Source organism: Diabrotica undecimpunctata, chromosome 10 (genome assembly GCF_040954645.1).
Source record: "Diabrotica undecimpunctata isolate CICGRU chromosome 10, icDiaUnde3, whole genome shotgun sequence".
In the NCBI taxonomy this organism is placed as follows: domain Eukaryota; kingdom Metazoa; phylum Arthropoda; class Insecta; order Coleoptera; family Chrysomelidae; genus Diabrotica; species Diabrotica undecimpunctata.
In genome coordinates this window covers 36725739-36742294 of record NC_092812.1, presented here as the reverse complement: position 1 = coordinate 36742294, position 16556 = coordinate 36725739, and the positions used below count along the sequence as shown (strand labels likewise).

General features: G+C 33.1%; 1 protein-coding gene across 1 annotated transcript in view; it reads left to right on the top strand.

Annotated features, from left to right (window-relative positions):
• The window catches only part of Cerk (Ceramide kinase), a 53740-nt gene extending 39694 nt beyond the window's left edge, over positions 1-14046 (top strand). Inside the window, exons 5-6 of the mRNA XM_072546151.1 lie at positions 12179-12644; positions 13780-14046. Coding sequence (XP_072402252.1) covers positions 12179-12644; positions 13780-13861 — 548 coding nt within the window. The 3' untranslated portion in view covers positions 13862-14046. The remainder of the gene's footprint in view (positions 1-12178; positions 12645-13779) is intronic.
• The last annotated feature ends 2510 nt before the right edge of the window (positions 14047-16556 follow it).

The following is a 16556-nucleotide window of genomic DNA, read 5'->3' as shown; positions in this document are numbered from 1 at the left end:
GTAGATTAAGCACTAATGACAATGACATACTCGTATATAAATCATAACATAATTAGTGTACATGTATATTTTTTCAAGGTTTGTTCTAAGTTCAGGTTTTAATAACATTAAAACAAACAAATTCTCTGAAATATTTATAAAAAGTGGTTTTAGACATATAGCGATAATCTATGAAGTTTGTTTCTTTATTACTATAATTTTCCAGTATCTGATTAACTGGTTTTACAATATTTCTAGTTTTACTCGTATCCGTTCATCACTCAATCTTTCTCATATGCTATGGCTCAATATTTTATGCTCCATTATTGACTTTATACAGGGCTGTGCAAAGCAGAAAAATTATAAATTTCGATACCTACGAATTTATAAAAATAGTATTGTTATACTTTTTTAAATACACTTTTATTGAACAATATTTAACAATCATCATCATCTAGCCTTTATTTATCACGTCCACTGCTGGACGTAAGTCTCCTTTAAACTCCCCCATTCTTTACGATGTTGTACTCTTTGTTGCCAATTTTTGGTTATACGCCTGATGTCGTCAGCCCAACGTGTAGGTGGTCTTCCTCTACTACGTTTGTCTGCTCTTGGCCTCCAAGTTGTAATTTTGCTCGTCCATCGTGAGTCGTGCATTCTCGCAGATCTTCTTGTCTTATTTGGTCCTAACCTAGTGAAGAGCTTGTATAAGTGGTTCAACAGGCTAATATTTAACAATAAGTAAACAATATTACAATACGTACTTCTAGATAACAACTTTAACTCAAAACTTTACTCAATGACAGAACTATTCAAAGACTCAATTACTACTACTGCTTCAACGGTTAACTTCCTGTTTATATACATTTTCTGGCGTTCCGAACCCTATGAGACATTTCTGGATTTTTCGATGACATCTAGAACATTCTCTATTTTTAATACTCTTCGTTTTCGTCAAGGGACTTTTTCTATATGGAATAAATATTGTGGAACTGCCTTACGAATTACGAAACTCGAATAACTGGTCTAGCAGGAACCGACTGAAGTCAACAGGGTCATCAGTTCCCTGGTACAGAGATAATCTTTTAGACTACAAGCCCATGGGACATTTTTAAGGGGTCATTTGACCCAGCATGAATCACATGTAAATCAATACTACAATATGTAATAACAACTTTAGAAGTACGCGTTTCTTAACCCGGCGTCACCCAGGTGGGGTCTAATGGTACCCCCAACACACTTAAAACTAGCATAATTCTATGGTTAATACACGGATGTTTTATTGGTTGCCTAAAACATGTTGCCGTTGGGTTGGGTATTCTGAACCAATTTCAGTTGTAAGTTGATCGTCAAACTGAGTACAGTGTTCTGCAATCCGATTAGACCCCACCTGGGTGACGAAGACACACTTTTAATTCGCAAGGTAACTAAGACAATTTTAATTCGTGGCGTTATTTGTTGTACATATAAACTTTTTTCTCTAGAATGAATTACGAAAAAGAACAAGCCAAACTATTGGCACTTTGGCAGGAACTCGAAGATAATGAGTACAAAATTATGGACTCCGAAGATGAAAACGAAATTGATCACATAAGTAATCAGTCTGATGGAGAACAAAATAAAGAAATTGAGGAACTAGAAGTATTGGAATCTGAAAATAAGCGAAAAGAAGATAAAAAATATCCTTATTATTTAGGTAGGGATTACAAAACAAAATGGAGAAAACACCATAGTAATAAAGCAGTTACAACGAGGGCAGAGAACATAATTTCGAACTTAACAGGATCCAAACCATATGCTAAAAACGCTAACACTCTTTTAGATTGCTGGCTTCTTTTTTTTATGAAGAAATGCTTGAAGGTATCACGGTCTGCACCAATGTATTGATAGATAAAAAAGTGTTAGCCTACAAAGATAAAGCATATTGTAGCATGACCAATATTGTTGAAATAAAGGCATTATTTGGCCTCCTCTACCTAGCGGGTGTATATAGAAATTCATCGTAATCTAAAAGACCTTTGGCGAACAAATGGTACAGGAATCGATATATTTCGTTCAGTGATGGCACTCAACAGATTTACATTTTTATTACAGTAATTAAGTTTCGATAATGTAGACAATCGACAACAAGAAAGGCAACAGTCTGATAAGTTGGCTCCTATTCGGGCAGATTTTGAAAAATTTGTCGCAAATTGTCAACAAGCTTACTCACCAGGACAGTACTTGACCATTAACGAGAAGTTAGAGTCTTTTCGTGGGCGTTGCTCATTCCGGCAGTGAATTCCGAACAAGCCCGCGTAATACGGAATAAAAATTCAGGCCCTAGTAGACTCCCGTACTATTTATGCAGGGACCCAGCCAGATGGGCCGTACCAAATAAGCAATAAACCTATTGGTATTGTCCAAAGACTGATAGCACCAATTTCTGGTAAAAATCGAAATATCACTTTCGATCACTCTTACGAACTTGTGAAAATTTTGCGTGAACGACATAGTTTAACTTCAGTAGGAGCTCTGAGGAAAAACAAGCGAGAGATTCCCCCAGAATTTATACAGATTAAGAACAGACAATCACAGTCCTCGTTATTTGGATTTCAGGAACATATGGTATCCTTTGTACAAAAAAAGGGAAAAACGTGATTTTATTATCATCACATCATCACGATGATGAAATAGATAAATCTACCGGCGAGAAACTTTTTACCAGAAACCAGAAATAATAAGTTTCTATAACTTTACAAAAGGAGGGGTTGATACGGTGGATGAGTTACAGTGTAGCTCGTAATTGTAGAAGGTGGCCACTAAGAATATTTTTTTCACTAATGGACACAGCTGGAATCAACAGCCAGGTAATTTACAGAACAAACACTAGTGACTATTCAAAGAAACGCCGTATATTCCTGGAAGATCTGGGATTAGCAGTAGTTACGCCAATTATAGAAGAAGGAAAAAGTAATCCGCGACTTACAAAACATTTACGATCCAAAATAGTTCAAGTTTTGGGAGAAAATGACCAAGCTCCACCGAAAAAGCAACGTACGGGACGTGGATGGTGTTAAAACTGTTCCAGAAAATCTGACTGGAAAACTAAACAAACTGCGATCAATGCGAACATTTTTATTGTTTAGATTACCTTCATCACATTTCGACGAATATATCCAGTTCCGGGACTCCTAACTTTTATCAAGCTTGGATATCCAATGTCCTGCTTTTTTATATTTTTATTTGAACCATTTGAAAAAACTTTTTTGGAAAATCTCTTATTTTGAATCATCTTTTTTTGTGAATTTTTTATGTATCTAGTGTTTTTTGTTTGTAGGAATGTTATTATTTTGTAAATTTTACCTAATACGCGGTCAAATTTAATCCAGTGGTAAAAACTCCTGTTATTTTATGAAAACTTAGATATTTAAAAAAATAATTTCGTGTTCGAAATTTTTGTTGAGTTTTTCCAATCAATTTTAAATGGAGTCAATAATACCCCACTTGGGTTATTATACACACATTTTTCACCTGGGTGACGCCGGGTTAAAGAACCAACTTTTATTCTTTTGAGCTGTTGGGAAAGTAAATATAAGCTTAAGTACAAAAAAAGCTTATTTCGTTTTGGTCATAGGTTTTGTTTGGTTTTAGAGAGTGTGCTTTTTCACCAGCTTTTCATTGAGTCTACTAAGAAGCGTGTGACATAAAAAATGTCAAAGTAATTATAATTGTTTATAAGCTAAAATGTCAATCCATTTTCAAACTGTTTTTTAATAACAAATTTAATAAAATGTGCCAGTTTTTTAATATATTGTACCGTTTTTAAATAAAACGAGCGGTTCTAATTTATACAGGGTGAGTAATGAGGAACTTTACATACTTCTACCATATGTAGAGTCCCTCAGGGAGCATATCATGTGGCCACTAAAAAATGTCAACTCCTCTTCTTTATTAATTAACAGGGTGATTTGTGTAATTGACCATTTATTTCATTTTACTGTAGTGTTTATACGGCTCATTTGATTAATTTTTGCATGATACAGTACACTACTATCAAGCATTCGACTGGTATTAGCTAAACTAAAAAATTCCAGGACTGGCTTTGGAAAAATTAATTTAGGGATTCGTATTAAATATTACACCCTGTATAAACTTTTTTTAAAATGCAATAAGTGATTTTCAAACCACATAAATAGCCAATGAAAACGACATATGCGACAATGTTGTCGCACTTTTATTAAATTTTTAGTGAACCATCAAATCTTACCAAAAATAGAACAACCATAATGAAGTATCAAATTATAAGGTATTAATTTAAACAAATGTTATAAATTTCAAACATTTTAATTAAAATGAGTTCCTACAACATAATCTAATACGTAGAAAATTAACATCTTTACTGTCACTTTGTATTATCTCTATGATAGAATCAATTGTTTTTCAATTTTAAATTTTTACTCATAGATCGTATTGGGGCATTATTTTCGATAAATAATAAATTAAATTGATTAAAAAGTCAAACCTCTTGTATGTGTTAGTTTTTGTTGATTGTAAATGATTAAAATTTTATGTCAAATAATAATACATTGCATCAACTGTACTAAATAAAAATAAATCTAAAAAAGTTTAAAATGAAGGTTGGCGTTGACCGTTTGACGTTTCTTGATATTTTATACCCATTGTCATTATCAATTGTTATTTATGTGTACAAGAATACATATTTCTTCTGTCATATCTACGTTAAGTACATTGTGTTAGTTTTGGTAGAGCTTTTGTTACTTTCGTTCAAAATGCCACATCAGTTTTCTACCACAGAATATGCAGACATAATATTTGTTTATGGATTCTGTAATGGGAATGGTAGGGCTGCTAGTAGAGAATATTGCAGGAGATTTCCTAATCGTCGAACTCCCAGTCATCGAACATTTGGGTCAGTTTTTAATTATTTGCGAGAAAATGGCACTTTTCCTAGTGGAACAACAGAGCGACATGTAGATGAAGCGCAGGAAGATGACATTATGGACGCCGTTATTATGAACCCTACAATAAGCACTAGACAAGTAAGTGGAGAACTCAATGTTACTCAATCAAAAGTAAGTAGAGTCTTACAAAAAAATAATCTATACCCATATCACATTCAAATGGTTCAGCAACTACATGCCGGAGATGAGATCGATAGGTTGGAATTTTGTAGATGGATTAACAATAATCGACCAACGCTATACAGGACACTATTTACAGATGAAGCCCAATTTACCAGAGACGGGATAAATAATTCACGAAATTCACATGTGTGGGCAGAAGAAAATCCCCATGCTATTCGAGAACGTCGTTCCCAGTTAAGGTTTTCGGTTAACGTGTGGATTGGTGTCATAAATAACCAATTAGTAGGTCCTTACTTTTTTGATGGTCCTTTAACAGGGCAGGTCTATTTGAACTTTCTACAAAATATTTTGCCGAATTTGCTTGCCAACGCGAACGTTGCTATCCGAGGGATGTATTTTCAGCATGATGGGGCACCCCTACACTTTTTACTGGCAGTGAGACAACATCTCAATAATGTTTATGGCAACAGGTGGATAGGACGTGCAGGTCCTATTTCGTGGCCTTCAAGATCCCCTGATTTCAATCCCGTTGATTACCATATTTGGGGACGATTGAAGCAACTAGTTTACGCAGTGAATATTAATAACCGACAACAATTAATTGATAGAATTATACATTGTTGTAATACTATTAGAAACGATCCCCAGAGTATTCGTAATTCAATACGTCAATTAACAATTCGACAACAAAAATGTGTACAGGCTGCAGGGTTCCATTTCGAAAATCTATTTTGAATTATTTTTATTTTGTTACCATTATTGTATCTTTTCCAGTTCTAATTTATGGGTTTATCATAACTATGTACATATTTTTAGTTTTTTTTTTTAAATTGTTCTTCGTTATTGTTAGTAGTTACTGTTTTTTGTTGTACAGTGACTCAGTTTATCACTTCAGTTAAAATGTTTGAAATTTATAACATTTGTTTAAATTAATGACCTTGTAATTTGATACTTCATTATGGTTGTTCTATTTTTGGTAAGATTTGATCGTTCACTAAAAATTTAATAAAAGTGCGACAACATTGTCGCATATGTCGTTTTCATTGCAAACATTAAAAAAATCAAATGAGCCGTATAAACACTACAGTAAAATTAAATAAATGGTCAATTACACAAATCACCCTGTTAATTAATAAAGAAGAGGAGTTGACATTTTTTAGTGGCCACATGATATGCTCCCTGAGGGACTTTACATATGGTAGAAGTATGTAAAGTTCCTCATGACTCACCCTGTATAAATATATTTATTTATAAGTTTATTATTATTCAAAAGTATTATTCTAGAATCATCGGGAGTAGTCCACCTCTAATTTGTTTGTTTGACGAGTCGATCTCTTCCGCGCTCGATACATCTCTAGAAGCTTCTCGTCTTCTCGTGAGATGCAACCGTTATATGGGCTACGTTGAATGCATGTTCGTAACAATATCTTAAAAATGTACCCTTATGAATCAATTTCGATTTACAGAATACCTCTAGAGTGAGTTTTTGGACAAAAACAGTTGTTAAAACAAAAACAAAGCAAAATCGTCTTCACGGATTTTTCATCAGCTACCCCTCATATATTTTTTACAACCTTCAAATACCTGTATAAGATTTTTACGTGAAATCAATGATTTTTTCCCAGATAGACTGGTGTATAACGTTCCATTGCCGTTCGTGTCCTAGCTCGACATATACTCTGCTGTCGCAATTTCGAAATTTATATTATTTATTTGGTAAGAAATGTATGAGATCAAAGCTGCAGCCAGATAGCGAGAATATTCTCTTTTGGTGTCATGTGCTCATTAGAAACACAAAAAGTTAATTTGATTTTTAATTATAAAATATGCTTTTCATAAAAAACATCAATAATTTAATACTCCTACACATTATTCGATAATCTTCTCGAGGTACTGGAATGGGATATTTGTATTTATAGATAAAACGTTATGAATCTTCAACTATTTACCATAAACAATGTAGGTATATAGAGAATATCTCAAAAAAGATGATGAACAATAGGTTTTCTATTAATTGAATTCCTAACGAATGCGAGTGAAAATTCCAGTTGTATGAAAAATATAAATAGTTATACAACAATAAAAATAATATATTTATCTCTTGTATTTATTAAATTATAAATAAAGCTATGAAAAGAAAAAATGATATGTTTAGTTTTAGAATCTATGAAAATTGACCTCTAAATGGGATTTTCTTGTATAACTTTTAAATATCATCTTTTATATGAAACAAAGTATATTAAATGTGATGTAAATTTGAACATTTCATCCCGAATAATAACATTATCGTGGTGTAAAAGAGTAGAAGGATAAAACGTGAAGTTCGTTCCAGTTTACTCTAATTAGCCTCTTCTACTTAAATCCGACTCTTTCCTTCACTATGATGCCCCTTGTGAAACGGAACAACACAACTGGAGATGCAATAACCAACCAGGATGGAGAGTTGGATCGGAACTGATAAGAGCAGATGAAATGGTCACTCAACGTGCGCTGGCTAGTACAAATATGGACTTTTTCTATGATATTAATACTGATCCTGATTTTTTGACAGTCTTTAGAACAACCATAATGAAGTATCAAATTATAAGGTATTAATTTAAACAAATGTTATAAATTTCAAACATTTTAATTAAAATGAGTTCCTAAATTTAATTTAAAAATTAAATTGATTAAAAAGTCAAACCTCTTGTATGTGTTAGTTTTTGTTGATTGTAAATGATTAAAATTTTATGTCAAATAATAATACATTGCATCAACTGTACTAAATAAAAATAAATCTAAAAAAGTTTAAAATGAAGGTTGGCGTTGACCGTTTGACGTTTCTTGATATTTTATACCCATTGTCATTATTGTCATTATCAATTGTTATTTATGTGTACAAGAATACATATTTCTTCTGTCATATCTACGTTAAGTACATTGTGTTGGTTTTGGTAGAGCTTTTGTTACTTTCGTTCAAAATGCCACATCAGTTTTCGACCACAGAATATGCAGACATAATATTTGTTTATGGATTCTGTAATGGGAATGGTAGGGCTGCTAGTAGAGAATATCGCAGGAGATTTCCTAATCGTCGAACTCCCAGTCATCCAACATTTGGGTCAGTTTTTAATTATTTGCGAGAAAATGGCACTTTTCCTAATGGAACAACAGAGCGACATGTAGATGAAGCGCAGGAAGATGACATTATGGACGCCGTTACTATGAACCCTACAATAAGCACTAGACAAGTAAGTCGAGAACTCAATGTTACTCAATCAAAAGTAAGTAGAGTCTTACAAAAAAATAATCTATACCCATATCACATTCAAATGGTTCAGCAACTACATGCTGGAGATGAGATCGATAGGTTGGAATTTTGTAGATGGATTAACAATAATCGACCAACGCTATACAGGACACTATTTACAGATGAAGTCCAATTTACCAGAGACGGGATAAATAATTCACGAAATTCACATGTGTGGGCAGAAGAAAATCCCCATGCTATTCGAGAACGTCGTTCTCAGTTAAGGTTTTCGGTTAACGTGTGGATTGGTGTCATAAATAACCAATTAGTAGGTCCTCACTTTTTTGATGGTCCTTTAACAGGGCAGGTCTATTTGAACTTTCTACAAAATATTTTGCCGAATTTGCTTGCCAACGCGAACGTTGCTATCCGAGGAATGTATTTTCAGCATGATGGGGCACCCCCACACTTTTTACTGCAGTGAGACAACATCTCAATAATGTTTATGGCAACAGGTGGATAGGACGTGCAGGTCCTATTTCGTGGCCTTCAAGATCCCCTGATTTCATTCCCGTTGATTACCATATTTGGGGACGATTGAAGCAATTAGTTTACGCAGTGAATATTAATAACCGACAACAATTAATTGATAGAATTATACATTGTTGTAATACTATTAGAAACGATCCCCAGAGTATCCGTAATTCAATACGTCAATTAACAATTCGGCAACAAAAATGTGTACAGGCTGCAGGGTTCCATTTCGAAAATCTATTTTGAATTATTTTTATTTTGTTACCATTATTGTATCTTTTCCAGTTCTAATTTATGGGTTTATCATAACTATGTACATAGTTTTAGTTTTTTTTTAAATTGTTCTTCGTTATTGTTAGTAGTTACTGTTTTTTGTTGTGCAGTGACTCAGTTTATCATTTCAATTAAAATGTTTGAAATTTATAACATTTGTTTAAATTAATTACCTTATAATTTGATACTTCATTATGGTTGTTCTATTTTTGGTAAGATTTGATCGTTCACTAAAAATTTAATAAAAGTGCGACAACATTGTCGCATATGTCGTTTTCATTGGCTATTTATGTGGTTTGAAAATCACTTATTGCATTTTAAAAAAAGTTTATACAGGGTGTAATATTTAATACGAATCCCTAAATTAATTTTTCCAAAGCCAGTCCTGGAATTTTTTAGTTTAGCTAATACCAGTCGAATGCTTGATAGTAGTGTACTGTATCATGCAAAAATTAATCAAATGAGCCGTATAAACACTACAGTAAAATGAAATAAATGGTCAATTACACAAATCACCCTGTTAATTAATAAAGAAGAGGAGTTGACATTTTTTAGTGGCCACATGATATGCTCCCTGAGGGACTCTACATATGGTAGAAGTATGTAAAGTTCCTCATGACTCACCCTGTATAAACAACAAAAATTTGAATGTAATGGGATTTATTGTGAGCAGCAGAAAGAAAAACCCCAATAAAAATAAAAAATTATAAGTTTATTCTGTAGAGATAGGACTTTGTTTAGTAGCCAATATTTTCAGATTTAGCTGGGTTCTTTGGCTTTGATGTAGATAATATTATTAAACTGACAGATCACCTATCAAATCAAAACGCATGTGTTTAATTAAAGAAATAAATTCCCATATTATTATGCCTTAGGTTCTATCATATATTTTTAAAAAGTATACGAAAAATATTTCTTTGTTGTTTTTGTAATAGTGGTGACTAAGAGAATTGCTCATAACAAAACGAAAGCATTCTTTGCAAATTGGAATAAAGCCATATAATGGCAATAAAATGGAAACACTCACTGTTAATGCATTTATTGATGAGTCCTTTAAATGATTAAGCAAAAGTACATAAGATTGTATAATTTGTTGATAATTACGGTGGTATTTGCTACTTCTGGTGATATTTTTAATCTTTTTTCGAGTTGTTTAAATTCCTATAATCTGTATCACAGCATTTCTCATACAACCAATTTTTTGACTTGTCATCTTGTTGGTCATCTTGTTTTTTTGCCTTCTGATAATTTGCATCAGTGCAGAATGGCTTGTAGGAGGGCATATCTGGATTCATTTCTCATAGTGTATCCGTAGTATTGTAGCTTTAGAGATTTGATTTGATGACACTGCTTGGAATGACTATCGGATGGATCGAGTAGTTGGTAGTTATCACAGCCGGTCCCAAGTTCGGATAAAAGAGGAGGGTTGACAGGCAAGGTTAGTAACCTATTTTAAAAAAGAATCAGTGCTCAAAGAACAAGCCTCGGAAAAAAGAGAAAAGCTTCCGAAGAAGCTGAAGCAGGTTTCACATAAAGATCCTTTTTGTGCGGGGGATCATCCCATTCTGGGTTTGGTTTTACAGTTTCTGGTGTGACTTCGCTGTTTCCACTACTTTTCCCCATTCTTCTCTCTCTTTGATTGTCCTTTATATATTTTTAATTTCCATACTCTTTAAGTCTTCTTCTGCTTTTTGTCTCCATCTCAGTTTAGGTCTCCCTCTGGTTCTTTTACCTGGTGGTATCCATTCCGTTATAACTCCTAACGGATTGCTCTTCCCTCTTCTCGTTATGTGTCCATACCATCTAATTCTTTGTGCTTTTATTGCTCTAACTATGTTCTCTTGACCCATGCATTCTTGTATTTATATACTGGTAATCTCCTATGCTTTGTTCTGTATGTACTGTTAGTCTGTCTCTAATATACCAGTCATTACTTTGTATGTTACATTCAGTAAATTAATTGCTCGGTAGTTTTTACATGGTCTTCTTGTTTTGGGATTGTCATTATAATTCCCTTCTTCCATTCTTCGGACATTATTTCTTTGCTCCATATATTCTGTATTAGTTCATAAATCTTTCTGTATAGTGCTTCCCCCACCGTATTTATAAGTTTTGCACAAATTCCGTCTTCTCCCGCTGTTTTCCCGTTTTTGTTTGCATATTTTCTCTTTCACTTCTGTATAGGTCAATTCTTCTTCTTCATCTTGTTCTGTGTTCGTTATTGTTTCTCTTTCTTTTTTTCTATCCGTTCCTTGATATATTTCTTCGAAATTCTTCTGCCATTTTCTGCTTCTATAGCTATACATACATACAGCGGTTACCTAGTTTAAAGTATTGGTACAATTGTTTTGAGTTGTGTCTTTTATTTTCTGTTTCTATTTCGTTCATAATTTCTTCTACTTTTTGATTTGTGCTATCAATAATTTTTAAATGTACTATAGTAGAATGACTTTTTCAATTTCATGCAAAGCTTATTCTAATATTCTTTCAGAGTAGAGGTTTACTATTAGAGGGACAAAATACAGCCTTGTGTCACTCCTAGCATAATTTTTACGTATTTGGTATGTTCACCTGCAATTTTGAGATTTGCGGTCTGATTTCAGTAAAAGTTTTTAATTGTTTTCAGATCTTGGTTGTTAATTCCTGCTTCCTTTAGTATTTGCATCATCTTCGCACTCTGTTCTCGATCAAACGCTTTCTCGTAATCAACCTGATATGCGTATATGTTTCAATCGACGTCTTTTCATCTCTGGAATAAGACTTGTATTGAGAACAAAGCCTCTCTCGTACCAACAGCATTTATGAACCCGAACTGGTTGGGAGAAATTTAACTTTCACATAGCTTGTAAATTCTCTTATGGATTATCTTTAGGAACAGTTTTACAACGACCATTACCAGTTGGAAGTTTTAATACAGTAGAAAAACCGTCAGTAAGTTCCTGACAGCATTTATAACCTGGTTATCTTCCCAAACTTTACTTACAAAATCTCCTTCATTATGTTGTATATGTTTCATCCAGATATAAAATATTTGAACATCCATTTGTAAGTAATGATAAATAATTATTTGTTGCAGGTTTTAAGAAGTTAGTGAGTAACAGAGGTTACTACGGAGAATTAGCAGTGTATTCGGAGAATGACGGTGTTGTTCAGGACATCCCTTGCCATGAAAATTGTGATAAATGTGAAAACAGCAAAGATCTAAAAATGAATAAACTAGGTTGTAAATGGCAGACGTTGTCTGGGAAATTCTTTATGGTTACTGGTGCTAATATAAGCTGTGCGTGCAGCCGAAGTCCAAAGGGCATAGCCCCGTTTAGTCATTTAGGGGATGGTATGGTTCATTTGGTGTTGGTTAAACATACTTCCGTATTAAATAATGTGAGATTGCTGTTGAGGTTGTCCAGCAACGAACCTTCTATCGAAGATTTGCCTTTCGTGGAGACTCTATGCGCGCGAGAATTTTGTTTTAGGGCTATTGAAGGGAATAGCAAATGGAACTGTGATGGAGAAGTACAGCACCAAATTAATATACGTGCAAAGTAAGTATCTTCTTCCTTTTTCAATTTCTCTACACATTTTTAAGACACTACAATTGGTTTACCTCTTCTCCTTTTGGTTTGGTTTATGGTATATAGTTCAAAACCATTCTATAACATTTACGATATATATTTTATTCGCTTTTTTCCTTTTTCTTCTAGTTTTATTTTAATATTCAACATTTTTTTAACATTCCTTTTATTTTATTGGAATATTGTCATTCTGCCTATGTCTAGGTAGACTTGTACTTCCCTATATATAAAATTTTGCATTAATATATTGGATTTTCGAAAATTTTATCCGCCATTTTGAATTTTGCAAATTTACTTAAGATTCGTGTTCAGCGACCTTGAAATCTCTTATCTGTGAAATTTTCCTTAATTTTATGAATTTTCTGAATTTATTCATTTATGCATTCTCATTTTTTAACATTTGTTATAGGTTAGAATTTAAATAATGCATAACTCTAACGATATATTCGGATTAGCGAGTAGAAATACCATAGAATACATAGTTTTGGTCAAAAGGATATTGCTTTTTATTTTTTCAAAGCTTTATTTCGTGAAAACAAGTATTCTTAATGAGATACCTTGATTAGAAGCGCCATGTTGAGGTTATGGTTGATGATTTTCACAAAACACCAAACTACATTTAAAATAGAATTCCAGGCGAAAATTTTAACGCTTGGTAAAGATTTTCTTTGCAAAAATAAAATCGGCAGGAGGGATGACTGCAGTGGTCAAGTTTTAGGAGACAATCGTTGGACTTTCCGCGGTTGAATTTGTATCAGCCCGAGAGTCTGATGAAGCAGGGATGCTGAAATGAGTCATAACACTCTATTGATACCGATTCGAGCACAGGAAGTTTAACGAATTTGTCCTCCGAGAATATATTATATTTATTATTATTGTTAGGTATCCATAAGGCGAGAGTCTGTTGAATAATAAAATACTTTGACTGTCAAATTTTGTTAGCTGCTGCAGTAGACTAAGAAATTTTTAACACACCCTCGTAATTAGGGAAAGTGACCCTTTTTGGGGATAAAAGGGATACAATAAAAGAGAATGTTAATTATTATGGTCAATTGTAATAATCTAGTTGTACTATGAACCATATCATTGTTTTTTGTTGTTTTAGGGTACGATGTCAATTGCTCACCATATTCAGCAGAGGAAGGCCAAGAGATTGTTCTGTTGACCCAACTTGCTGTGGATTTTAAGCGTTTTATATTTTTTACTTAAACCAATTCGAAAGTATTGACTTAAAGTATTTTTCTGCTCTATTCCTACAAATAGTATTATTTTTTCTATATGGTAAATTGTTGTAGAGGCTATAGAGCTATTTTTATTATTCATTCCTTAAAATATTTGTGTACTAGTTCAAATTAAATTATTTTTAAACCAATTTACAATCATTTTACTTTCCTTTCTCACCCTGTATTAGGAGACCATAGCACAGAATAAAAAATAGTCAACAGAGAGTTAAATATCACGATTGCAGTGGCATCGTAGTAATTGATTTTATTATAAAACAGTGAAAGTATAGAAACATATTCATTTTAAAAATGAGTAAACGTAGTTCCCATATGGTTTTTACCTCAAGAAGCTACAAAAACTTATCGTTTTGCGAAAGATCAAATTCGTAAATTTTATTAAGTATCTACAACTTTTAATTGATGATGAAATTATTCCATTTTAAAATCAAAATATTGTAGTTACGTCATTCAGCGATCTGGATCATCCTCATTGATGTTCTGGACATTCTGAATTTTGTAAGGATATTTCTCTTTTTAGTACACGTAAAACAGACCTTTCAGAAATGTTTGCATCGGCTGCAATTTGCAAATATAGTCGTAATATAACTCCAGAAACGGTCCAAAATATGCAAGAAGATTGTAGTCATAGTTTCATTACTGCCAAGAGGCAGGTGGATGGCAGTTTGAACATTTAATTTAAGCGAAAAACAATATTTATCTGTCAAATTTTTTCTGACAGCGGTAAAATGTATTTTTAATTGAATAAATTACATACATACTTCTTGTGTCAATTAATTTAAATCAAATAATATTTTTTTTGCCACCTTGTATAAATAATTGTAGCCTTTTATCTTATACACATATTTTATTATATTTTTCTTCCTTTGTTACGAGCTATGCAGATAACTTCTATCTTTATTTTACTATTAACTCACATTAACCTTTTTCTTGTTGTTTGAAACGTTCTAAACGTTTGGTATCCTTTCCTCAGGTAGCTTGGCTTCCTCCGTGGATGTGTTAGTTGTTGTCCCTGCTCAAATTATTAGAGTCGCCCTAGAAATTTCAGTTTTTTAAAATTTCCTGCGCCTTAAAAAGTACCGTCACATACATACCTGCTGAATGGGTTGCATACCAATTAGTATACATCATGCTATAATATGACCCCCATCATTACGGATGAATTAAAGACGAACATGTGCTATATAATTAAGTGTAAAATGGACGAACTTTTTGATTGAATTGTCCAAACTTGACAGGTGGCAATAGAGTGTGCAGTAACTATAGTAATTTTAATTTTGAATTTGGTTAATTTCTAATCAGGTTTGATTGGTATCTTTTGTATTGGTGATCTTTCTGTTGCGCAAATCTCTTCTGTTACGGCTGTGTTAGAAAATACCACATGTAGTTTAAAAGAAAAAGCAAGAAAATGCTTTCAGTTGTCCCTACCGGGCAGCGAATTTTAAAGAATTTGTCTGTTTTAAATTCAGAAGTCACTCATATGGATATAAGGATTTTTTTAAATATCAGTGGCTACTGTACACACCGAAATTTGTACAGCATGGGGTTTAAATGTCGCAGGCTGCTAAGAAGCCAAAACTAACACCACAAGTGCTCAATAAACTTAGCTTGGGCCAATCATAAAGACTGGATGGACTATATAGGATGATTGGCAAAAAGTAGGTCCATACAATATTTTTTTACAACATGCAGATTTGCTTTAGTGATTAAACAAAATTTTAAATTATGGATGATAAGACCCAATTTGTCCAAAGACATCCAGGAGGAAAATATGAGAAGGGAGGTATAATAAACCAATTAAACTGTAATGAGTGGTAAAGGAATGGGAATTTTATATGTGAACGTATATAAAAGAACTACAAACGAACAAATGGTTTGGTAATGCTCGCAAGGTCTTAATGCAGGATGGAGCACTTCGCCATACGACTAAAACCATTAAAAGTCTTTTGATAGGGCAAGAAATTCCACTACTACCTTGGCCCGGCAACTGTCCAGATATGAACCCCATCCAAAATGTTTAAAAAGGAAATCGACCAAGGACGTAATTAACAAACAAGGTTCAGTTGATAGAATCTTTTTTCATTTGAACCATAATGACCATTTAAAAGAAGTAGCAGCAAGATGCATAGATAGCATGTCTCAGAGAGTGGCTGCACTACAAGGATGACTTAACAAAAATTAGTATTGTAGGAAAATTGTCTGATAATTTTTATTTGTTCAATAAATATAAAATACTAATATGAGTAGGGATTGTATATTCTATATACTTACCTTGTTCTTAACAGCATTTGTATACAATTGCAGATAGTGAACTAAACTTGCAAGTATTTGCTTGCTTCCAACTCATAAGTCTTTTATTGATGTTTGATGATGACTCATTACTTGCAAAATTTTATCGATGACTCTCAGATCCTTTATACCACCCCCGTATCTGCACAGTTACCGAAACCTGGTGACAAAAGACCTGACTTCAACGAAAGCTACCTGGTAACTCCACCTCCTATCTTACCAGAAACCGTTACTTTTCCCGATCCAAATACTCTAGCCCCCTCTGAAGCATTTAGAGTACAAATTATTCAAAAACCGTCCAAAAAGAAAACTAATAAATCCAAAAGTACCTGAAAATCAAATAATAAGCAAC